The sequence below is a fragment of the Aspergillus costaricaensis genome, assembly GCF_003184835.1.
Source record: "Aspergillus costaricaensis CBS 115574 unplaced genomic scaffold BO79scaffold_54, whole genome shotgun sequence".
NCBI classification, from domain to species: domain Eukaryota; kingdom Fungi; phylum Ascomycota; class Eurotiomycetes; order Eurotiales; family Aspergillaceae; genus Aspergillus; species Aspergillus costaricensis.
Genome location: NW_020291854.1, coordinates 154712 through 176472, shown reverse-complemented (window position 1 = coordinate 176472; position 21761 = coordinate 154712). Strand labels below are relative to the sequence as shown.

The 21761-nt window shown below is 51.5% G+C and overlaps 8 protein-coding genes across 8 annotated transcripts; 3 read left to right on the top strand and 5 right to left on the bottom strand.

The window, feature by feature from the left end:
- BO79DRAFT_67867 (PDPK1 family serine/threonine-protein kinase) lies at positions 1–2934 on the top strand. Its single transcript, XM_025689587.1, has 2 exons — positions 1–2300; positions 2356–2934. Exons 1-2 carry the CDS (start codon positions 120–122, stop codon positions 2698–2700), a joined length of 2526 nt encoding a protein of 841 aa, XP_025534367.1. The 5' UTR covers positions 1–119; the 3' UTR covers positions 2701–2934.
- On the top strand, positions 2935–3651 carry BO79DRAFT_67868 (uncharacterized protein). The gene has a single exon (XM_025689588.1). It carries the CDS (start codon positions 3168–3170, stop codon positions 3528–3530), a length of 363 nt encoding a protein of 120 aa, XP_025534366.1. The 5' UTR covers positions 2935–3167; the 3' UTR covers positions 3531–3651.
- Positions 3652–4115: 464 nt separating this feature from the next.
- On the bottom strand, positions 4116–6622 carry BO79DRAFT_291179 (Zn(II)2Cys6 transcription factor). The gene is made up of 3 exons (XM_025688964.1): positions 5672–6622; positions 5081–5618; positions 4116–5024 (listed from the first exon to the last, which is right to left on the bottom strand). The coding sequence occupies exons 1-3, from the start codon at positions 6138–6140 to the stop codon at positions 4187–4189; spliced, it is 1845 nt and encodes a 614-aa protein (XP_025534365.1). The 5' UTR covers positions 6141–6622; the 3' UTR covers positions 4116–4186.
- A 954-nt stretch (positions 6623–7576) lies between these two features.
- On the top strand, positions 7577–9320 carry BO79DRAFT_260192 (BTB/POZ domain-containing protein; the record flags this gene model as incomplete). The annotated part of the gene is made up of 2 exons (XM_025686397.1): positions 7577–8104; positions 8166–9320. The coding sequence occupies 2 exons, from the start codon at positions 7577–7579 to the stop codon at positions 9318–9320; spliced, it is 1683 nt and encodes a 560-aa protein (XP_025534364.1).
- Positions 9321–9849: 529 nt separating this feature from the next.
- Positions 9850–12865, bottom strand: BO79DRAFT_248787 (putative serine--tRNA ligase DIA4; the record flags this gene model as incomplete). The annotated part of the gene is made up of 7 exons (XM_025685740.1): positions 12687–12865; positions 12582–12616; positions 12459–12521; positions 11883–12373; positions 9974–11434; positions 9928–9938; positions 9850–9863 (listed from the first exon to the last, which is right to left on the bottom strand). The coding sequence occupies exons 1-7, from the start codon at positions 12817–12819 to the stop codon at positions 9850–9852; spliced, it is 2208 nt and encodes a 735-aa protein (XP_025534363.1). The 5' UTR covers positions 12820–12865.
- Positions 12866–13210: 345 nt separating this feature from the next.
- BO79DRAFT_277834 (uncharacterized protein) lies at positions 13211–14398 on the bottom strand (the record flags this gene model as incomplete). The annotated part of the gene is made up of 4 exons (XM_025687848.1): positions 13211–14060; positions 14131–14184; positions 14254–14307; positions 14378–14398. 4 exons carry the CDS (start codon positions 14396–14398, stop codon positions 13500–13502), a joined length of 690 nt encoding a protein of 229 aa, XP_025534362.1. The 3' UTR covers positions 13211–13499.
- Positions 14399–15293: 895 nt separating this feature from the next.
- BO79DRAFT_182927 (putative acyl-CoA:6-aminopenicillanic-acid-acyltransferase) lies at positions 15294–16687 on the bottom strand (the record flags this gene model as incomplete). Its single annotated transcript, XM_025680253.1, has 3 exons — positions 15294–16073; positions 16152–16556; positions 16631–16687. 3 exons carry the CDS (start codon positions 16685–16687, stop codon positions 15435–15437), a joined length of 1101 nt encoding a protein of 366 aa, XP_025534361.1. The 3' UTR covers positions 15294–15434.
- Positions 16688–20075: 3388 nt separating this feature from the next.
- BO79DRAFT_233275 (intradiol ring-cleavage dioxygenase) lies at positions 20076–21102 on the bottom strand (the record flags this gene model as incomplete). Its single annotated transcript, XM_025684279.1, has 2 exons — positions 20076–20419; positions 20475–21102. 2 exons carry the CDS (start codon positions 21100–21102, stop codon positions 20076–20078), a joined length of 972 nt encoding a protein of 323 aa, XP_025534360.1.
- Positions 21103–21761: the final 659 nt, after the last annotated feature.

Genomic DNA, 21761 nt, shown 5'->3' with positions numbered 1-21761 from the left:
CCTCCTCCTCCCACAACCCCCCCCTTTGAAACCCAACTCTTCCTCCCTCCTCCACCCTCATCCTGCTCTCCCCCAAGAATTAGGTTTGGTGTATCACCAAACCCATCGCTACCTCCATCATGGATGGGGATCTCAGCCTATCCCAATCGTTAGGGGGACTCCGCATCGCAAATCCCGATGATTCTTCCTTACATTCGTCCGAAGATGCTGCAACAACGCCCGCTGCCAGTGCTGCAGATGTAACGGAACCCGAGCTGGTGCGCGAACCTACCATCGTCTCCGAACGACCGGCCAGTTCTCTATCGACAACTCCTCCCCGACCGTCTGCTCCTGCCTCCACGACAGATCTGCAAGACACCCTCACCTCCCCCTCAGTCGAGCCCGCAATGAAGCCGCGAGACAACCGGAGCTCCCTCTACAATCCCTACTCTGACCTCCCGCAGCAGACGAGTCCTCAATTCACTCCTTACGCGTCGTCCTCACAATCACACCCTGCTCCGCAGTCCTCCCGGCCTATGTCCGCCTTCTACGCGAACGGATCCACATCAACACTGGCAGCTGCTCGGGAGGGTTCCTATCGTATTCGTACCGATTCCGCGGCCTCCTCCGCCTCCGAAAGTCAAGCACGTGCGGAATCTCGCGGTGGTTCCGCGGCTTTTCAGGCCGGTGTTCCCGTCCGCGACAATAACCACAATGATCGCTCATATCGAACCGCCCAGTTGCCGCCAACCAACGGTCCCATGATCATGCGTCAAACTTCCAGGGCTCACGCGCGGGGTGGAGCGACGCCACAGATGGGAGGCTCTCCGTATGCCATGGAGAATGGCCCCGGTGCGAGCAGCGAGGACTGGCAGGATCGTGGTGCAGCGGTCGCCGTGAGGCAGGAGATTGACGCCAACGGCAAGCCGGTTGCGCGTTACATTAAAAAGGGCGTCCGGGACTTTTCTTTTGCTCACACGCTAGGCGAGGGCTCTTACAGTACCGTCGTCCTGGGAACCGACCGGCAAACGCTGAAGGAATATGCCATCAAGATCCTGGATAAGCGACACATCATCAAGGAGAAGAAGGTGAAATATGTGAACATCGAGAAGGACACCCTCAACCGGCTTACCGAACACCCGGGCATTGTCCGACTATATTACACGTTTCAGGATGAGCGCTCGTTATATTTCGTGCTGGATCTCTGCAAAGGAGGCGAGTTGCTGGGCGTGTTGAAGCGCATGACCACCTTCGACGAGGAGTGTACACGGTTCTATGGTGCTCAGATTCTAGACACAATAGACTACATGCATAAACGCGGTGTGATTCACCGGGATCTCAAGCCGGAAAATGTTCTCCTCGACAGTCAGATGCACATCAAAATCACCGATTTCGGAACAGCCAAGATCCTCAAGAGTCAACGGAAACCTCAGAACTCCAGCGGGATGCCCCCGCTAGACTCTACCGAAATCCCGGAGGACGAACGAGCCAGCTCGTTCGTGGGCACAGCAGAATATGTAAGCCCGGAACTTCTGACGGATAAGAATGCCTGCAAGGCCAGCGATCTCTGGGCCTTTGGCTGCATCATTTTCCAGCTTTTAGCGGGTCGGCCTCCCTTCAAAGCCGGGAACGAATATCAGACGTTTCAGAAGATCGTTGCGCTCGATTACGACTTCCCTGCCGGCTTCCCTGCCGTCGCCCGCGATCTCGTTGAACGCCTTCTTGTTTTGGATCCAGCCCGTCGTTTGCCCATCGAGCATATCAAGAACCATGAGTTCTTCCAGGGAATCACATGGGGCCCGGATTTATGGAAGCGCAAGGCGCCTCGTCTGAAGGCGTATGTTCCACCGCCGCGTGAGCCGATCAAGCTGAACGGCGGTGGTGGTGAAGGCTATGCCTCCAGCGCTAACCCGGCTGCCTCGAGCACTAATGTCAGTTCGCGTGTGATGCCCCGACTGGTAACCGAACTACCACCTCCCAGTCAACTGGACATCGAATGGTCCCCAGTCTTGACCAAAACCAACGAGCGAATTTTGAAACTCGGTAACCTGGTGGTTCTATCATCCCCAGCAGCCCACAGTCCCGTCTCGAAACATGGGGGCGAGTACGAAGCACCCCGGAAGTTCTCCCGCTTCTTTGGCGGCAGCACCACCAAGAAGCGGCAGCGCTTGGTGATGGTTACTTCATCTGGGCGCATCATCATGGCTGCATCTGGAGGGGACGAGAAGAAGGCGAAACTGGAGCTTTCCCTCCTGACCCCAGGCACGTCATATCGAACGTCGACGGATTCCAAGGGATTCTCGTGCTGGGTGGTGGATACGGTATGTGAACTCTCTTCACAAGATTCGGTATATTGCTTCTAACATTGACACATAGCGCGACAAACACTTTGTCTTTGAGGATCCGAAGCCCTCGTCCAGCAACATGGGCGCCACCGCCGTATCGGCCCAGGAGTGGCTCGATAGCCTAGACCGCGCGCGGGAAATGGCCCTGTCTCAGCAGGGCAACGGCTCTTATTCTGATGACGCCTTCCGCGATCTGTCCTCCGGACTGTCGAGCCATGCCAATACTCTTGACCGCAGCTCTGAGGTTCAGAACGAGAGTGCTCCCGCGGGACGAGCCACATTGGTCAAGCACCAGAACACAGACACAGAGTCCGTCAAAGGCAAGAAGCGATTCAGTCGCCGTCACTCCAAGAATGGTCTGGCAGCAGTCTTCTAAGCCTTTCGTGCTCGCCGCTTATACCTCTACTGCCCAACTCACCTCAATTCCTTGTCTTCTTCCTTCCCCAACCCCTCCGTTCCCCTGGACTCTCCTCTTCCCCTAGTCCAGCTTATAAACCATTGCGCAGGGTCGCATACATACAAAGTCTCTTCATTGTACCTGGAACATATCTCGTCTCCGTCTTTTGCTTGATATCCCTGAGAGTTTCCTGCGTGTGTGATTGGCGATACTTTTCTACCATCCCTGCCAATGGCAGGGCTTGCTTTGGACTATTATACTTAAAGCTATTATTCTTATCACCGGGATTCAGTCATGAACTTCAGCCGGCGACTTGCTTGTTTCCTTTGTACGTTTGCATCTATTGTAAGAAATTTTCCTTTGTGACGTGGCTTGCTTGTTGCCTTGCCTTGCATCTTCGCAATGATGAGCGTGTTTTTATTCCCTGTTGAACTTGCTGCATTTAGATGGGCAGGAGTATGCATATATCCCTCATCTGGTTGTTTTCATTTACTTTGTCCATTTCTCTCAATTTTCTTCTTCCCCATTCTCGACTTCTCCTCAATCTACTCTTTCTTCTCTCTTCCGATATATATATTCCGCGCATTTGCGATAAACCGATCTGGCAGTTGAACCTACACCCACTCCACTTCCAATCGTCGCCATGTCTGGGACAGTGCGCTACAACAGTACATTCTTATCACCATCATCTATTCATCTTCAAAAAGCGCGGGGACTTACCTCTTCAATTTTCTACACTACTGTCACCACCTTGCAGTCTTGCTCCTACTCTTAGGGATCTTGTCCGTGTGTTCTTTCTACTATACTGAGCGTTTTCGGAGTTATTTTGATCGGTTACCTCTTACCATTTTGCTGTATGTTTGTGTGTTTGAGTGATTAGTATTCACTATATTTCTCTTCTCTTCTCTCCCTACTATCTACTTGTCCACCAAACCTCTCCTTCATTTTATAATCCTTATTCATTATACCTCCCATCTCAGTTCTTGTTCTCTTTTCTACTCCCTTCAATGCACAATCTACAGACAGTCCCGTGGTCTTGTTACATAGGGTTCATTCCTGAAAATCATTCATATTTGATGTTATTAGGTGTAGTCCAGGAATAAAAGCAGAGATGAAAGTGTAAACTTGGAGAAAGAATGAATCCCTTTGACGGCTTGTAGTCAATTATCTTTCTTTTCCTTTCCTTTTCGTTTTTTTTTTTTTTTTCGTTTTTTTTCCGCGCTGCTTTGGTGCAGTGCGAGAATATATTCTACTATAGAAGAATCATTGTTCATACTACTGATTAAACTATCAAGTAACGTCTGATATACCAAGTCCAGAAAGAGAAGTTGCACTGTACAATTATGTATTATATCATCTATATACAATAAGTGAAATATAGGATATCTTCCCTTCCCCGAAAGAGGTATCTCTTCCATCCCAGTGAAGAAGAGAGGAGAAGAACAATAATATTTCAGAGAAACAGTTATATAAACAACCAGTCAATCCTGGAATTATCCAATTCCTGAATCCAATCAAAGTCATCGTCATCATCATTAACATCGTCATGGGGGTAATTATCGGTGGTAGTGGTAGGCCGTTGCTGCTGTTGTTCCTTCTCAGCCTTCTTCTGATCCTGTTTCTGCCACATCAGGCTCAAAACCCAAGCTGCGTTGCGGACGTTCACGCTAGTGATGTTGAAGTACAGAGCGCGCAGTTTGTTGAGTACAAAGGGACGCTGGGAGGGGTCTCTGCATTCTGCGCCGGCAATGAAGGTGGGCCAAATGAGGCATTTGAAATGGGGATCTTCGATAGGGATGAGAGCGATTTTGCGGATGATGAGGTCTGCCACTTCGGCGTGGTCGGAGGGGAGTCCGAAGTGGTTGGGGATGGTTGCGGCACCGGGACGCGGTCGGGAGAGGACGCGACTAGCGTAGAGGTAGACGGCGCCTTTGAAGACGGTGGCTAGGGCGGTTCGCATGGAGAGGTCTGCGAGGTAGTAGCAGCTTTGCATGGACTCGGCCCAGGCGGAGGGGTCGAAGGCTTGGATGTGTTGGAGGAGAGCGCCGGGGGATTGGAGGGGGTTGGTGTCTTGGGAGAGGAAGGCGGAGGTGAAGATCATGGAGGGCTGTGAGTTGGGGTCGACGTCCGGGTCGAAGTAGAGGCCGGCGTGGATGAGTAGGATGACTTCGAGGAGATAGGCTGGACAGCCGACGTAGGAGGTTTCTTCGAGGCGTTTGAGCATGGCGGGGCCCATGCTGGAGGTATAGAAGGGTTTGGTTAGGGACCCTGGGCGAGCGAGGGTGGAGCCCATGAGTTGGATGCTGGGAGATGTATCAGTATGTGTGTCGCTTATCTGGGAGAAGGTTATATGGCTTACAGGAGAATGCCGTCGACAGCGAAATCTTCCAGCCATTTGACGAGGTATTGAGGCGGACTGGAGGCCCCCTGTTCTTGGCGGCCTTTGAGAAGCTTTTTGGCCCCTTCGAGGTGGAACTTCCAGGCGCCATCTCCCGATTCAATAGCATCCATCAGAGCGAGGACTGTGATCGCAGCGAGGGTCCTGTTATCATTGCGCAAGACGGGATCCCGGATGTCGCTCGATAACTGCCCTAAGGCGCGCTGCTTGAGTCCGAGAAAATGCTCATATACCTTGGACGACGGGCGCCGAGACATCGAGGTGATCACGGACTTTTCTACCTCTTCGGGAGACAGGAGGGTGCGGTCTGCTGGGGAACCCTCCGACAACCATGGCGTCAGGGAAAAGTCCCCGCTCGCCAGGATGGCATAATGCAAGGCACCGGTGGCAGCGAGGACGTGGGCGAGGAGAGGAGAGTCGCCGACCAGGGGAATGAGGTCACGGTACGGATTGCCGGTCTCGGAGTAGAGGGTGAGGTAATTGGCAAGGTTCTGGTTGACTTCGGGATGATTAGACAGGGATCACACAGGTAGATAAACCGGGAAAACATACAATGCACAATGTAGAACCGTGACAGCTGACTCAGGTCCTTGAACAGCGGATCCACCAGGCCCCATGGTGCGGAGACGGAAGTAGCTCTTTGCAAGACAACTTGCGTATCCTGATCATCATTATCCTCCGACTGGATCGGTTCTGGGATACCCTGGATGCCCGACACGTTGGGGGGTACGCATAAGCTGATGTCGATAGACTGGGTAGGCGAATCGGCAGCTGACGGCGGCGACGCATTGCTGGAGGAAGAGGGGCTCGAGTCACCGCGCCTAAGATCTGAAGGGCGCATAACCTCATTAAAGCTGCGACCCATCATCTTTCCCCGACTGGCCACACCTCCCTTGACCCAGACGAGGGGCTTCTGATACCCCAGACATTCCTTCCCCGCATCGCGGCACTTGCGGCATGTTGGCAAGCCGTTGTCGCAGATGATGCGGCGGCGACGACAGGTATAGCAGCCCTTCGACATCACTTCGGACCGTGTGGGGGCAGACGAACGGGTCACTTCTCTGGTGGGTGGGAGAATCGCAATCCGATGCAGGCGGCTCGAGACGAGTGTCTACACAGGACACTCGCCATCATTGGGACTCGTCACGACACGGAATGGGGTGTGGGGGAGGAGAGCTTCACCCAGCACATTGAGAGCACACCACTTGAGGGTGCTGAATGCTGTTAGCCCAATGAAGAGCACGGCAAGCCGATCCAAGGCCGAAGAAAGAAATGAAGTAAGAGAGATAGATGACGAGAAGAGGAGGGGGGAGGAAGAAGAGGGCTGAAAGAAGATCTGGAACTGCGCCGCAAAGGAATCCAAAGGCCGCCAAAAAGAGGAATCAAGCATCCCCATTGGTGGAGTGCTGCTGACTCATTATGTTCACTCCCGCTAACTATACCCAGAAGGGGCTAGTGTCATACGAGATCATGACAGAACAGAGTAGATGCCTTGGGTGCCTTGAATACGGGGCAGCCAGCGGGATGGACATTGAAATCAATTAGGAAAGAGGAAGTTGAAGAGAGAAATGGAGTTTATACTTTTGGTGGGTATATATCTCTCTCTCTTTCTCTCTCTTTCTCTCTGGACGCAATAGGAAAAGAATGGAGTCGGGGATCATCCGACAAAAGGCAGCTGAACAGACGGATCCGACTATCCAGTCTAAGCCAATCAAGAGGCATCAACGCAACTGCGAGGCCGTCGATGGACTCAACGAATCCCGATTGAACTTCTTGACGTCCTTTCGCTTCTCCTTTTCGGTCGGTCGCAGAATTTCCAGGAGTCAAAGGGCACTCCGAGTCAAAGCAGTTTTGAATCACGCCCAAGGGGAGGGTTTGGTTTCGCTTTGGTGGATCTCTTATCCTTCTTTGACAGAGGTATCAACCGCTGTCATCCAGTCTCTCGCTGCACACAGACCATCTTTTTTCCCACGGAAATCCATCTCGAAGCCATGGTTTTGGACCCTATGTTTATTTATCGACTGTAACTGGTCTGTCGGCTTCAATCTGCATCTTCCTCGCCTTGGCTGCATTCTGATTGCATTCGGTCCAGTCGACTCCTATCCTATTCTTCGGATCATTATTCTCTTAGCCTGGTCCTTTTGGTCTTCTCTCTCTCCTTCTTGTCTTTTTCCCTCCAACTTCTGCTACTAGTTCTCTACTTCTCTAGTTCTTTCTCGGTGGCCCACTTTGTTATCGCCCGCGGGGATCAACAACCGGGAATCCGCCGCCACTCCCAAAACTCCTCTGGCGCAAATCTGTCTCTGTCCTGGGCGTCGCGGGTCCCAAACATTCCTCGCTGGCCGTGTTGACGAATTCCCGACCGGGGCGCGTGCTGTTGGATTTTGAATGACGGCCCGCTCTCTGCAGCAGCTCTCTTTTGGCGTCTGGTCATCGCGCATCTCTTCCTGACGGACCATGTCCACCAAGTTTCCCACTACTACCGTCACTCCCGTCGAAATGGTCTCTCAAGCTCAGGTCCTCGATCGCTCCGTCCCGCCGCAAAGCGCTGCCTCCTCCGTGTCGCGCCATTCTCATTCCAGCCGGCGCCATCGTTCCAGTCGTTCCCATCATGGAGGACTCACCCATCAACAGCAAAACGACTTTCCTATTTTCACGCACACGGGCGATGTCGAGATTGTGGTACGCGCAGGGGACCAGGAGCGACGCTACCTCCTGCACCGATTGATATTGGCGCAATGCTCGGGCTTCTTCGAGGCCAGTACCCGCGAGGAGTGGTCGCGACAATCCATGCCGAGGCCGCCAAACCTGGACACGGGCGTCCTGTCGAGGATTAGTGAGGATGCCTCTTCGCTATCAAACGGGTCAACCCTGGCCCAATCGGAGAGTGGAGGATCCGCTTGGTCGGTCGAAAAGAGACGCTGGAGGTATGAACTGGACTGGGTAAACAAGGAGGAGGATGAGGAGCCAATTCTGGTACAAAAGGTTAGTTGATTGAAGCCTTGTGAAATTGTCATTAGCAATGCTAATCGACGAATCTCTATAGCCTCCCAGCTTTTCCAGCGCATTTGGTTGCGATTCGGGACAGTATCCGCCATCCGTGACCAAACCGTCCAGCTCTCAAACGGGCTTTGTCCGGTCGATGGCCAATCTGGCCGGGATGCAGTCGGTGGTCAATCTCCCCCATCGATCTGGGACGGCACACCCACCCACAAACCCCATCGTTCGCGATTACGATAATTTGTTCCGCCTGTTCTACAACTACCCGCCGCTGCTCAACAGTGTCAACATCGCAACAGCCTACGCCGAGTGCCGGGCCCTGCTCAATCTAGCCGACATGTACGATGCGCTACCTGTGACCGGACCCCGCGTCGACCACCATCTACTGGGCTTTGGCTCGCGCCTCTTCAAGCAGATCGCCAAGTATCCCCCGAGCTACCTGAAACTGGGCTACCTGGCGCGCAGCCGTGTCATCTTCTCCGAGGCCCTCATCCATGTCGTGGGACAATGGCCGGCCGGTCTGCCCCATCTGCGCAACGGACCGTATTCGCCGCTCCCCAACTCCGTCCTGGACATCATCGAAGATAAGGTCGAGGACCTGGAAGACCTGAAAGCGCGCATCGACTCCAAGCTCCTGCGGCTCACCCTGACCACCTCCCGCGGCGAGCGTGTCAGTCCCACAAACGCCTACTTGGATTGGCTGGCTGTCTCGCTCTTCCGACAATGGCTCGTCGACAGCACGACGCCCCCGCCGACTCCGATCCTCAAGAACTCCTCAGCGAACGCACACGCCAGCACCAGCACCCATGGCATCCGCAGTTCGCAATCGACGAGCCACCGCCCCACAGACTCGACTTCTAAGACCACCACGACAACCACAACCGCCGCACCACCCTGGTCCGCCGCACGAGTCTACCGACTCATCGGCTCCTCCAGCAGCCAAGCCTACCTATCACACGAGGACCTGAAACGATTCCTCAAAGTGCACCCAACCCCTTCCTCCGAATCGCTATACACCCGTGAAGTCCTGAAACGATTCGAGCGCAAAATGGACGAAATCAAGCGGCTGGCCCGCGAGATAGTCAAGCCGCTCATGCGCAATTTCCTCGAATTGGATCTGAAAGGTAGCGAATACGGGGAGGGAGGGTTGCCGTATTTGACCTGCACTAAAGTCGACGACGAAGATATTCCCTGGGAGTGATAGCATAGATCTATCTATTGACAACACATATATCCCCTCATTACGCAATTTACGCCAAATAACGATACCCTGGAAGTTTACGGAACCAAGTTCAGTCACGAATTCTCGATCAGATACCTTATGTTTTATGCTTTATGGTTTATGTTTATGCTTTTTGATGCTTCTATAATCTACGCCCCTCTCCCCGATTGAATGGTCCTTATTGATGTCTATGCATATCCATGTTTGTCTATGTCGTTTGTGTTTTCGTTTCACGTCTCATTTTATTTTTTTGCCATGTCATATGTTCTGAATTACTACCTTAGCGATACGACCTGAATGTGTCCACGACGTTATGATTCTTTTTCTGTCTTTTCCCCCTTCTCTTATTCTGTTTGTTTCTCCATGCACGATTACGCACGCCATGTCATACAATTACCTACTAGCTAGTGATGAAGTTTCTCAGATATAGATCGGTAGCCGGATACATACAATACAGGGTTTACCATCTATTTAATCGAATTCGACTACTACTGATTTCATCCTTAACCTATCCAGTGTTAACTAGTAGTAGTAGGTAATAGATATAGTACAGCTATTCATTCAGCATCCTATCATACATACATACACACCAACCATCTATACATATAAAACACAACATGCTAACTACTCACTGCCCCCCAATAACTTCCATCCCACCCATAAACCCCCTCAACACCTCCGGCACAACCACCACTCCCCTCTCCGCATCCCACCCATTCTCCAGAATAGCCGCCAACACACGAGGCACCGCCATCGCCGTACCATTCACCGTATGCGGGAACCGCGACTCCTTCGCTGCTCCGCCACGCACACGGGTCCCCAACCGACGACTCTGGTAATCGGTACAGATAGACGCGGAAGTGACCTCTCCCCAGCCGGACTCAAGATCCCCGGCACGCAGTCTCGACGGGAAGAGGACCTCGATGTCGCGCTTGCGGCTAGCGCTAGCGCCCAAGTCGGAGGTAGGCATTTCGAGGACGCGGGCGGGGAGGTTCAGCGCGGTGAGGATCTCCGTTTGGATGGAGAGGAGCTCAGCGAAGAGGTCATCCGAGGTAGTAGTTGGTTTGGTAGAGTCAGGGAGGTTATCCGTCCAAGCGAACATCTCGACCTTGGTGAATTCATGCACACGGTACAGACCCTTTGTGTCGACGCCACGGGAGCCGGCTTCAGCGCGGTAGCACCGACTGGGGCCGACGAGACGGAGGGGCAGTTGTGTAGCGGGGATGTCGCGGCCGGCGTGCATAGCCGCGAGAGGGATCTCGGCGGTACCGGCTAGGGAGCGTTGGGGCTTGGACTTGTCCTTTTCGTTTTGCTCGATGGACCAGATCTGTTGCTCGTTGTGTTGGTCGCGCGGCTGGAAGCCGCAGGCTTCGGCGATGTAGGAGTATACGAGGGAGGGAGGGGAGACGGCTTTCCAGCCGTGGCGGCGGGCGACGCTGAGGGCGTATTGGACGAGGGCTTGTTCGAGGAGGGCGCCCTCGTTGGTCAGGAAGTACCAGCCCCAGCCCGTGGTGATGGCGGAGCTGGTGAAGTCGAGGAGGCCTAGGTTTGTGCCGATGGTGACGTGGGAGCGTTTGGGGTCAGGGTGGGTTACCCATGTCGGGGGTGATTCGGGGTCGAAGTTGATGTAGTTGATTAGGGTTGGGTCGGCGCCGATGGGGGTGTGGGTGGAGGAGAGGTTGGGGAGGGATAGGGCGAGTCGGTGGATTTCGTCGGTGCAGGTGGTTTTCCGGGTGGACATGTTGTTGGAGTCATCTTTTAGACGAGTGGCTTCGGCGCGGAGGGAGGAAAGTTCGGTGGAGGTGTCATTGTTGGCGGCGCTGGCGACTTTGGCGATGGCTTTCTCCAGTTCCTTGATGCGGGCTCGCGGGGTCTTGAGGTCTTGGTCGAGACGTCGCGCTTCGTCGGTCAGCTGCTGGATCTTGAGAGGGTATTCGGCGTGCGCGGGATAGTTGCGGTCGACGCAGTTCTTGGAGTAGTGCTCGGGGTTTTGGCGGATGTGTTTGATGTCGGGGGTGGGTTTGGGGGCCGTCGCCGGACGGATGAGGTCTGCTCGTCGGGTAGATGAGGAGAATGGACGACGACTGAATAGCCTGCAATTGATGCAGACGTAGGGGGTTCTTGGTGGAGCCATTGGTGAGGAGAGGGTAAATGGAGGGAGAAGATGGAGAAGGAAAATGGAATGAAAGTTGAATGTCGCGATGCTCGCGCGGCCGCCTTTCCCGATCGGGCGGTCGCTCCACAGGGTCACTGGTTTGAGGAGAGAACAATCGCATTGGCATGATATGAAGTTACAGAGAGGAAGCAGGGAGGTGGCTTTAGAAGAATTATAAGTGTGCTGAAGCGCTTTTCATTGAATGTGCATTGTCCAGAACTATCATTACTCCTGTTGACCGCTACGAGTACTATACTAAGTCTCCACTATATACTGGTTACTTGGAGTGTATTCCACGGTAGTACCAGGACAGTCTCGCACAGCATTCCACGGCATCATGGTCCATAACATCATGCCCCCCAGAGAGCCATAGCCAGTCTCCTTACAACCCCAACTTATGCTTCTTGATCCTCGCTCCCAATCCCAAGATAACCAAGACCGAGGCCACCAGCACTCCCCACAGCGGAATGCTCAACACGTTCAGATTGTAAGTAGTCTGAGTTGCCGCCGAGACAGTCGCCAGTTCCAAGAGCAGCAGCACATACCCTGACTTGCGATGGTACTTGTAGATGCTCTTGCCCTTCTCCACACTACCCAGGACCTGGACGGGGACGAAATATTGCACGACACCTACCAGGACCTGCAGGATGATGAAGATGTAGGTGATGAGACCGAGAATACCGTGCGGGGAGGTAAAGCGAGCATGATCGCCCTTGTTGATCTCGATGATGATGAAAGCGGTGATGAAGCCGAGGAGACTGAGGGTTTGGATGATGTAATGGATGATGGTTCCGAGGCGCTTTTGGTGAGGGGTGGTGGTGGGTTGAAGGATGAGAGTGGCTTGAACTTGAAGCAGGAGGGCAGCGGAGTTGAGGAGCTAATGAGGAATTAGTTTTTGCATTACTTACTGCGATAAAAATGGTGATGATAATCGTAGTAGAGTAGTGGTGATGATGACTTACGGGATGAGCGGAAAAGAATATCAAGGGATGAGATAAGATTCCCGTCCAGACGAGAATGGCCAGCTGAGAAAGCAAACAGTCAGTACGACACAAGAACTCCAGCAGCAACAAGGGTCTTCTTACCATCCAGATGCCAACTTGAGCTGCACTGGCTGTGCCTAATGGAGTAACGAGCATTAGCTGGGAAAGGATACAAATTTATCTCACTCAGAGGAATAATCAACTCACCCGTAAAGAGGTTTTGATAGATAGCAGCGTTTTTCTCCTGAGGAACATTTCCCGGGGTATGCAGCAGGGGCGCATCTTCCTGCTCTTGGATAGTGTCGGGATGTTCTTGGGGAATGCCCGTAGCGGAAGCCATGGTGTCTTGATACTACCAGATACTATTTGGATAGCATATAGTAGACAGTAGTATGATATATGAGGGAGAGAAGATCAGCAACGGGAGATGCGCAGCGGGTCTTTAAAGGCTTAAATGGGGACGAGAGAATGACGAATTCGGGGTTTCGGATTGTTCATCAAGTCAAAAAGTGGGGGAACCCGACCGGTGCCAATAAGGAAGCATCAGATTGCAATGCTTACGCTGGGGGCGTTTCCATGGATTGATAAGACAGTGAGTTAGTTAGCTAAGAAGTAACTAGTAGTTAGTCGACCAGTTGGTTGGCCCTAAGTATAGTACTGCTTTTAAAGTGAGCCACCCCTCACCGCTACGTTCTCGGGAAGGAACATCATACAATTTAGGTCGAAGCAGTGATATTTCTCTCTCTAATTTCATCTCGATACTACAAAAGAGTATCTTGCAAGATTCAGGGAGTATGAAGTTGCCAAGAATCTAGCACGAAATGACATGATGCGAAGGGTGGAGCAGAAGTGTGCCGATGAAGAAAAGAATCAGAGTCTTAAGTGATACAAAGAAAGATCAATCAGAGAGAACAACCGCCAACAAAGAAGAGCAGAGATGGTGCCATCAAGAGCAAACAAAGTATATACACCAACAAACTGACCAAGGAGTGCAACCAAAGGCTGGTACGAGCAGACTACTTAACAGCCACGCTTACCCTGGCCAGGGAGGGGTCGACGATGCCGCATTGGAGGAGAACGGACAACTCTCAAAAAGCGCTCATTGAGGTAGGGGTTGACTTCCGGCTCGTCTTGCTCATTGTCGTCCCAATCCTCAGAATCCCCTTCGCCGGATTGGGACCAGTCCTCTTCGTCGGCATCGTAACTTTCGTCATAGATGCCGGACCACTCGTCTCTTGGCTCACCGTTCGAGTCGTCCTCATCGTAGTCGCTGTAGGAAGACATATCCGAATCAGACCTCTCGCCGAAGAAGGGTGGAATGCCCCGATGAGTACTGGCCACAGCTCCATAGTCACTACTAGCTGAAGACCCAGAAGGTGACTCTTCCTCGACGCTAGAGTCGAACAGTGCCCTGGTCAGAAGACCTTCAGTGAGAGAGCTGGTGATACGCTCTTCATTGGTATAGGCAGTAGTACTAGCCAGGCCATCATTGGACCTATCATTGCCCGCGTTGCTTTCAACCTGTACGAGCGAGCCCTGGTCTGTCGTGACCGCGCGAAGAGATGTTTGAGCCGATTGCTCCTAAGGCAAATGAGAACTGGGATCAGGACTGGAGGGTGATGAAAGGGAATATGTGACGTGAAGGACTTACCGACTCAGCGGTGCTGCTCGTTTCAGACTGGAGATGTGTTTGAGCCCATCGCTTCTAGGGCAAGGGAGAAATGGATTAGGACTGGGGAAACATGAAAGGGGTGTGTGCGGTAGAAGGACTTACAGACTCGGTATCCGTATCCACTTCAGGACGAACAGACGCGTGTTCCAGTCGCTCCTAAGGCAAGGAAGAACTAGATCAGGACCGAATGGAGATGAAAGAGTATATGTGCCAACGGAGGACTTACAGTCTCAGTACCCTTGTCCATCTTCGGACGCAGCGGAGAGAGCACGGTTGGAGGGTGCATACGTAAATGCCACTTAAAAAGAGACAAGTCGATCGAGCAACCGACAATGTAGCCGAGAGAGCGATCGTGAGGGCAGCCCGGGGGCAATCGAGAGAGCAATCCACGAAGTAATCGACAAAGTAATCGAGAGAGTAATCGAGAGGGCAGTCAAGAGAGCATTCAAGAGAACCCCCAAAGGAGAATTCAGGAGAGCATCAGGAAAAGAGAGCGTTGAAGAGAGCCTTCAGCAACGCAACCAGGAAAGTAATCAGGAATGCCTAGGAAAGCGATCACGAGAGCATTCAAGAAAGCATTCAGCAAAGCTATCAAGAGAGCTTTCAAGAGGCAACCGGTTACAGAAGATCAGAAAAGCACCAGAAAAGCGATCAAGAAGCATTCCAAGAAGCAACTCTTCAGAGAAGAACAGTATAGACAGTATAAAACTGTGAGAAGATTTGGGATATAAACAAGAACACGTTTCCCCTGGATTCTGGGGGCCTTTATATACCCTTAGAAAGTCTGCAATCATCTCTTCGTTCACTGCAAGACACAGTGAATCACCCAGGTAATTAGCTTGACGACATCATCACTGCGTGTAACAAGAATAACACGGTCCAGGCGAGTAAGACGTGATATTATGTTCAAGGGCAGTGATTCGGTGTCGAGCCGCGGGCCCCGGCGAAGGGGCCCCGTCCAGGATGTGACCAACTGTGACCTAGGGTTGCAGTCTGGGATAATTGTTAAACACAGCGATATATATAGATGATTGGAATGATAGATGAATCTGAGCGGGAGAAGGGTGATCTTATATAGAGGAGAATGTGTGTTGAATTAACTGAACAGTGTAGGATTCTCCCGATTCTGCGAATGCAAGTTCCGTGGGTATTCCCCAGAGATCGGGATATTCCATAGTATTGACAGACATTAACTATGGGGGCCTTGAAAATACAGGACCATCACTCAAAGTTCACTTCCATATTCAGTCCTCTTTCCCTGCTCGATTGGGAATTGCGTTCAATCACTGGAAGGGCAGCTTCAGTAGGTCACTCTCCTCTCCGGAACCCGGTCGTCCAATGACCACCTCTGCGCCCAGGGTCTCCGGTTCCAGACGCATGACAATATTAAAGAGTGTCGACGACCGTGAGATTGGAGGCCTAGCCACGTCTTCCTGACAGGAGATTGACTGGGGTGCGTTGTAAGTATCAGAGAATACTCTTTCTCTGAGCACTTGCCCAATAATGGCATCCTCTTCAAGCACTTCATCCCTAATTAGCTCCCGGGTCAGTTCCCGGGCCCGCGCCAATCGTATCGGCGAGCCAGTCAACCATGGTGGCTCGTAGACAAATCGATTCTCTAGAAAGTGATTTGTATGTGCTACCATACCATATTCGTCCGGCTGAAGATGTACATCACCCAGGGGAGACAGCTCCAATCCCAGCGAGCCTTTACTATCAGCAATTAAGATGTGCTGGCTGGATCCCACACCTCCGAGGGACTTTAGCGTCTGCACTGCCTCATCGACCGAAGTGCTTTCCAGACAGAGCCGCAGAGCAACGTGAACGGGTATCTTGGATGGAACACAAGGATGGGCTCGGATAGCGTTGAGACAGGTCCCAACACAGGCACTGTTGAAGCCGATTTTACCCACGATGCCAGCCTACTGCACATTTAATAACGGATATTAAATCAGAAAAGTGACGACGTGCATATGGAATTTACACGAGAAGTGACTCACCTCAGTGACCATGTGAATGGTTGGTTTACCAGGCTGTTCGATCCTCATGAGCGCGATGTTTTCCCGTACCGTAGTGGTAAAGTCCCAGTTCTGGGCAAGGATACGACAGTGCTCGTTCCTCTTCCATGAAAGACTGGTGCAGCCATCTGTGAACTTGCCAAAAGTTAATTCACTCCGACAGTTCAGGGCCACAATGTCGAGCACATCCACCCCTGCACCCTCTGCAATGCCCTCCATCTCTTGGTAGAGGTGGGGGGTGGCGCGTTGAATTGTGACCGCGAATTGGTCTGCTTGCCGCCTGACTGCATCCCAGGACAAATTACAGTTCACCTGGAACATCTCTTCATAGATGGTAATTTGGCTGCTGATCTGCGGCCGAAGGTGGGAGCCATGATGGAAACCGATCTGCAGGCATTACGAGAGACTGAGTTACCAGGTTCAAGCGGTGAAAAAGTCCAGGGGGTTTTGCTGGGACCTACCTCTCTTGGGGTGCCGGTGAGCACCAGTCTGGGCGGCTCTTCAACTTTGGAATACATTTTGGGCAGATTGGCTGATGTTACACTAGCAGGGCGTGAAGTTTACTAGAAACTGGAAGGCTTGATGAATGGGCGGGGACAGGCCTCTTTTGTGAGAGTCCGTCTTATCTACACAGCGGGGTTGCATTGATAGGCTTATCGGCTAACAATGATGCTGCGGGGAAGTGGCAATCCTGCCATTTACCTCGGAGATTTGACAGATGACCACTCATGATGGGGATACCAACTATGGCATTGTTAGAGGTACCTGGTCAAAGAGATCCATCAATATCTAAACAACTGGGGTCTGCTTCGATCTCCACTAATTCAGCCCATCGGCTCCACTTGTCCGCCCCACTTGTCCGTTTGTCAGGTGGGTTCCCTCGACCGTTGGAACTATCCCTTCCCATAGAGCGTTCAACCATACTACTGGATTTATTGTTTCTTCTTAAATTGGTGAATAAAGCAGTACTCCAAACGTCCGTTTGCATGACCACTCAGAGAAAAGGAATTTGTCAGGCCGTTCACATGGGGATCAGTCAAGTAAGCATCGATCTAGCCTATCACTGCCGAAACTTGAGATATTGAACCTAATAACGAACTCACTAATTAAGAAAAAATATGTCTCAGTTGGCGAGATATTGCAGAGAGGAATAACTAATTCTGCTGCACATACTCCTTTTGTTGTGTACTAATTCCCACACTGCAACAAGCAGCCCGATGCAAGAAGAGGCCTGAGGGTTACATCCAAACCCCATAAAAATAGATCACTCCAGACCTTCCATACGCTGATCCCGCAAAGCCGTTAGCTCCGAATCCCGGCCGGGGATAGAGCATACTCAATTATGGAAATCTTCTGTGCCTGAAGTGAGATTCCCGTCTAGCCCAGTGGCCATGGTGTTCTGAACTGCAGGCTGAAGCCAACTTCCAACCACATTGACAACCTCTGCGCCACTGACATCAAAGTCCCCCATTCCAGCTAGCACGAAAGCTGACCTGAATTTCTCTTCGTCGGATTCCGCTCGATCCGGGCCTAGGATGGCCTGGGTCCCGCCTTGCTCTTGTGCCACCAACCCCAAGCCGCATCGCAATCTGCTCTAGTCTAGACCAACAGGAATACAGATAAACATCCTTGTCACAATGACCCAGCCCAGCTCTGATGATTGAGAAGCATTACTAGGGAAACTCCCGCGGTATCCTCCGTTCGTCGTCCACAGGGATCACGGCCGTGAGAAAGATACTAGACACGTTAGGACCGTCAACCCTGCAGCTGCATAGACTCCCGGAAGATGTCTCACAAGCTACACCAACCAAAGAGTAGTGGCCTTAAGCGACCGTCTGTAGGCAACCAGTCGTCTGTCTCCATTACCGACTCCTGACTGTTTCAGAAACAACAGGGTAAGTAGTGATTGGGTAGTACTAATCGTTGGCACAATCACTCCAGCCAGCCTTGACCTCCTCTTCTTCCCGCGTGGTCTCCGACCGCCACCTCATCCAAACCCGAACCCACCTTCTTGAGGGTCAAAATAAATTGGAAGACATATTTTCGACCTTTCTTCTTGGCACTGATTTTCACAGGATCTGATACCCTGCAGAATCACAGACCCATTTCTTCCATTGATTGGACGGGCCCTTGGGTTGAAGGTAAAGACTCACGCTAAGACATCTACAAGCTACAGTAGTATCCACTTAGCATACAATGGCACGAGGGGGATCATCCGCCGGTGACAAATAACTCAGGCAGGTGCTAGCGCCTCCGTTCAACTGTATAGTTTAGGTATGATGCGATAGATAGTCCTTGTGATATTCCTCTTCACTGTAGTAGTAGGCTGCCGGAGTATGGTAATTTGATGATAAGCCTAGCAGTACACTATTTGGTAAATATGATTCCACTACCAAATTATAATATTTACATAGATAGGATAGTACAATTATTACCACAGTCCAAGACAGAGTCCGCGATGAATGCTTACACCCCACACAATAACCAATTCAGCAACGGGCTGGCTAATGCGTAGCCCGTCCAAATCCAGTATTTGATGGACGGAACGTAAGTGAGCAGCTGAGCCGGAAACCTTAAAAAGTACCAAAAAAGTACTACCTGACACCGTCAATGATAGTATAAAAAAGGAATATCTTTATTAGGAAAACCTAACCCCGCGAATCAAGTACCGTATACCCACTCTAAGACTAAGGTAGTTCCAGCTATGTTCTGTGTAATGTGAGAATGGCTATTTAACCGCCACGGCACGCTGGTACAGCAAGTTGGGGGGTACATTGGTACTAAAAGCTTATGCATGTGCAGGGGAGGTTTTGGCCAATCAGTTAACGGATAATCAGTTAACGTAATGGCAAAAGGGACCGACTGCTAAGGCAGACTTGTCTACTTGAGCAGGTCTATACTATCTTAGTAAAATGCTGGTGGAGCCTGGCCAGCCAGTCAGTCAGCCCGGTAGAGTTTCTTCGTGCAGACAGTATAGAACGAATAGATTAATGAATACTGGTCACGACGGACTCCAGGGTCTATCGAGTAGTTCGGTTCGTGTGACCGGAACCAAGTTCCCTTCGCTGCCGAGCCAATCGATTTCATACGATAGATGTTTGCTGGGATGTTGTAGACGAGGAAACTCGGGTATTATCATTTTCTTCTGTACGAGGTTTGAGGCTGCGCAGTGTCTTGCTGGAGTTAGTAGGCTACAGAGAGATCAGCTGATTGTAAATTATCTTTGTAGAATTAACCAAAAGGGAAAAAGGAGGTTCTTGATTCCTCACCGCTGCAATTTGGCTGGGCCATTGGATGTCTGTGCTTGTGAGGTGACATCCGACCTACTACTAAAGTATCAAGCTAACGACTCAGCTGCTTCATCGCTTCGAGTGCGGCTATGATGGGGTCAGGCTAACCTATTCCATGGCTAGCGGAGACGTGCGGCCGTGCAGCCGTGAGATTCTGTCTGGCCAATGAGGGGTGGTGGGATGAAATAACGCCTGGGACTGGAACATGTTCTGGACTGGCAGTGTATGTCTTTCCCTGATTGGGTAGGGTAGCGAGTCCTAGTAGTAGGAAAGGAAATGGATGCAGGTGAGGTGGGTGAGGAGTTGATCGGCCTAAGCTTGGTTTGGATTTCGGGTGAAGATTGTGTTTAGACTACTAATTTGGTTATAGGAGGGATGGTTTTAGGTGGTATGGTATGTATGGTATGGTATGATTGAGCAGCGAAAGTCTCTCTAAGGACTGAGTGTCATGCTATTCTCGGTTTTTCTGCCTTTCTAGCTAGGTTGTGTCTTCGATTCTATCTTGTATCTTCTTTCCATCAGTTCGAGCCCCAGGAGTGGTAAAGGCCCCGTCTATATCTATCTGAGAATATCTATGCTGATTCTATCGATCTATATATACAAAGCTGACATCAGTCTATTTACTGAACGTCTCGATCGCGGTCGTGTCCACCCCAATAGTAATATATCCGATCAACCCCTTGGACAAATCGTCCTCATCCACAGGAATAACAGACACAACCGGGTTATATCCACCCTCGATATCCTCAGGGTACACCGTATCTTCAGCATTCGTGGTCCGGTTAATCTGCGTATGAGACACATAAGGCTCCATACTCATAATCTTCTGTTCAAGCTCTTCCTCAAAGTACAGCTGGCCAGTGCTGACGGTGTTACTGGCAATGATGGTACCATTCTCGCGAACAGCCCAGTCGGTATGGACTTGGGCGTGGATGTGGATGGCACGCTCGACGTAGAAGCCTACAATACATATCAGTAAGTACATGTAGTTATAGTGACAGTAGATGTAACTTACCTGGGAATATGGTTTTCATCTCCATAACGCCGTCCTCGTTCGTCGGCCACATACCACGCAGCCAGGTGGTATCGTCCGTGTGCAAGTCCGTGACACCCATGTCATAATCGGTAACATTCAACTCAGAGAGGAGTGTTGCGAAGGGAGTGTTGGGGGACAAGCCCGTGAACGAGGAATAGGAGCCCGTGGCGTTGCAGTGCCACAAGTCGAGGAGGGCGTTGGGCAACGGATCACATGTGGCCATGTCCAGAACTCCTATGTCGAGCCAGAGGGGCACACCTGGCTGGTCTTCGGCCATGTCTTGACGAAGGGTCTGGGAGCGAGGCCAGACATAGGGACCGCGGGTGACCTCTGGCGTGAGCACGCAAGTGTTGTTCTGGATAGACTCGTAGTACGGAGCCTCGGTGACTATCTCGAACGTAGTATTGTGGCCGGATCCCTCCCAACGCTTCTGCATTGCTCGCTTAGCCATGCGGCGCTGGTTAAAGCTTCCAACATGGCTGGCGCATCGCTTGGCCATGTCACTGCGCCGCTGAATCTCTGCACGGGGAAGGATGTCGTGTGGGCCAGGATGGGCAACTGCTGTGCCCGCCGCGAGGAGAGTAAAAATGAGCTTGGAAAAGTGCATTTTAAGAAATGATTCTAGTGGAGAGGTGCTGCTGGTCTGAGCGATATTGTTGACTGAAAAAGAGGAGGAATGGATGGCTTTATATAGATGCCTCTCGACTCGCTTCGCAGAGTCAATGCGAGGACATGACGATTTGATTTCCTCTCGTTGCTCTAAGCGCTCCTCGCTATCGAAGAGTGGACCGTAGTAGCCATCACATAGAGCACACTTGCTTGGCAATTTGCCAAACTTCACTGGACGCTCCGTTTGGTACCGACTTCTTGGCCATATAAACGGGGCAAGATGTCGCCATTACCTTGGCATTCATATACCTGGAAGGTATAGATCACCATGGCAGTCTCTTATCTTCACCGAATGTCAAAGCTGCATTGAAAGCCACCTGTCTTGGCTCTTCTCCCGTCGGGAAGCCGAAGTCTTGGCTTGAAACATTACACAATTATCGTAAACCGATATTGCAAATCAGGACTGGTGGTGAGAACAAGTAATGTGGAACAAGTCTCATGGCTAGGCTGCACAAATAAAAGGGTCAAGATTATTGGAGGATCGAGGGGGCTCTAAACTGATCGGCGCGCTGTTCGAACATACTAATAATTGTGGATCTTCAAAGATCCCGCTGATTCAGCAGTATCTCGGACTCTTCTGGGGATGAAGCTGCCGAA

Bases quoted from the DNA above. Each gene is read 5' to 3' on its own strand.
- BO79DRAFT_291179 (XM_025688964.1), bottom strand. From the start codon at position 6,140: ATGTCGAAGGGCTGCTATACCTGTCGTCGCCGCCGCATCATCTGCGAC. The intron at 5,619-5,671 runs GTATGTTTTCCC...ATCATCCCGAAG, and splicing joins ACGGTTCTACATTGTGCATT to TCAACCAGAACCTTGCCAAT. The intron at 5,025-5,080 runs GTAAGCCATATA...TACATCTCCCAG, and splicing joins GCTGTCGACGGCATTCTCCT to CATCCAACTCATGGGCTCCA.
- BO79DRAFT_67868 (XM_025689588.1), top strand. From the start codon at position 3,168: ATGGGCAGGAGTATGCATATATCCCTCATCTGGTTGTTTTCATTTACT.
- BO79DRAFT_67867 (XM_025689587.1), top strand. From the start codon at position 120: ATGGATGGGGATCTCAGCCTATCCCAATCGTTAGGGGGACTCCGCATC. The intron at 2,301-2,355 runs GTATGTGAACTC...ATTGACACATAG, and splicing joins CGTGCTGGGTGGTGGATACG to CGCGACAAACACTTTGTCTT.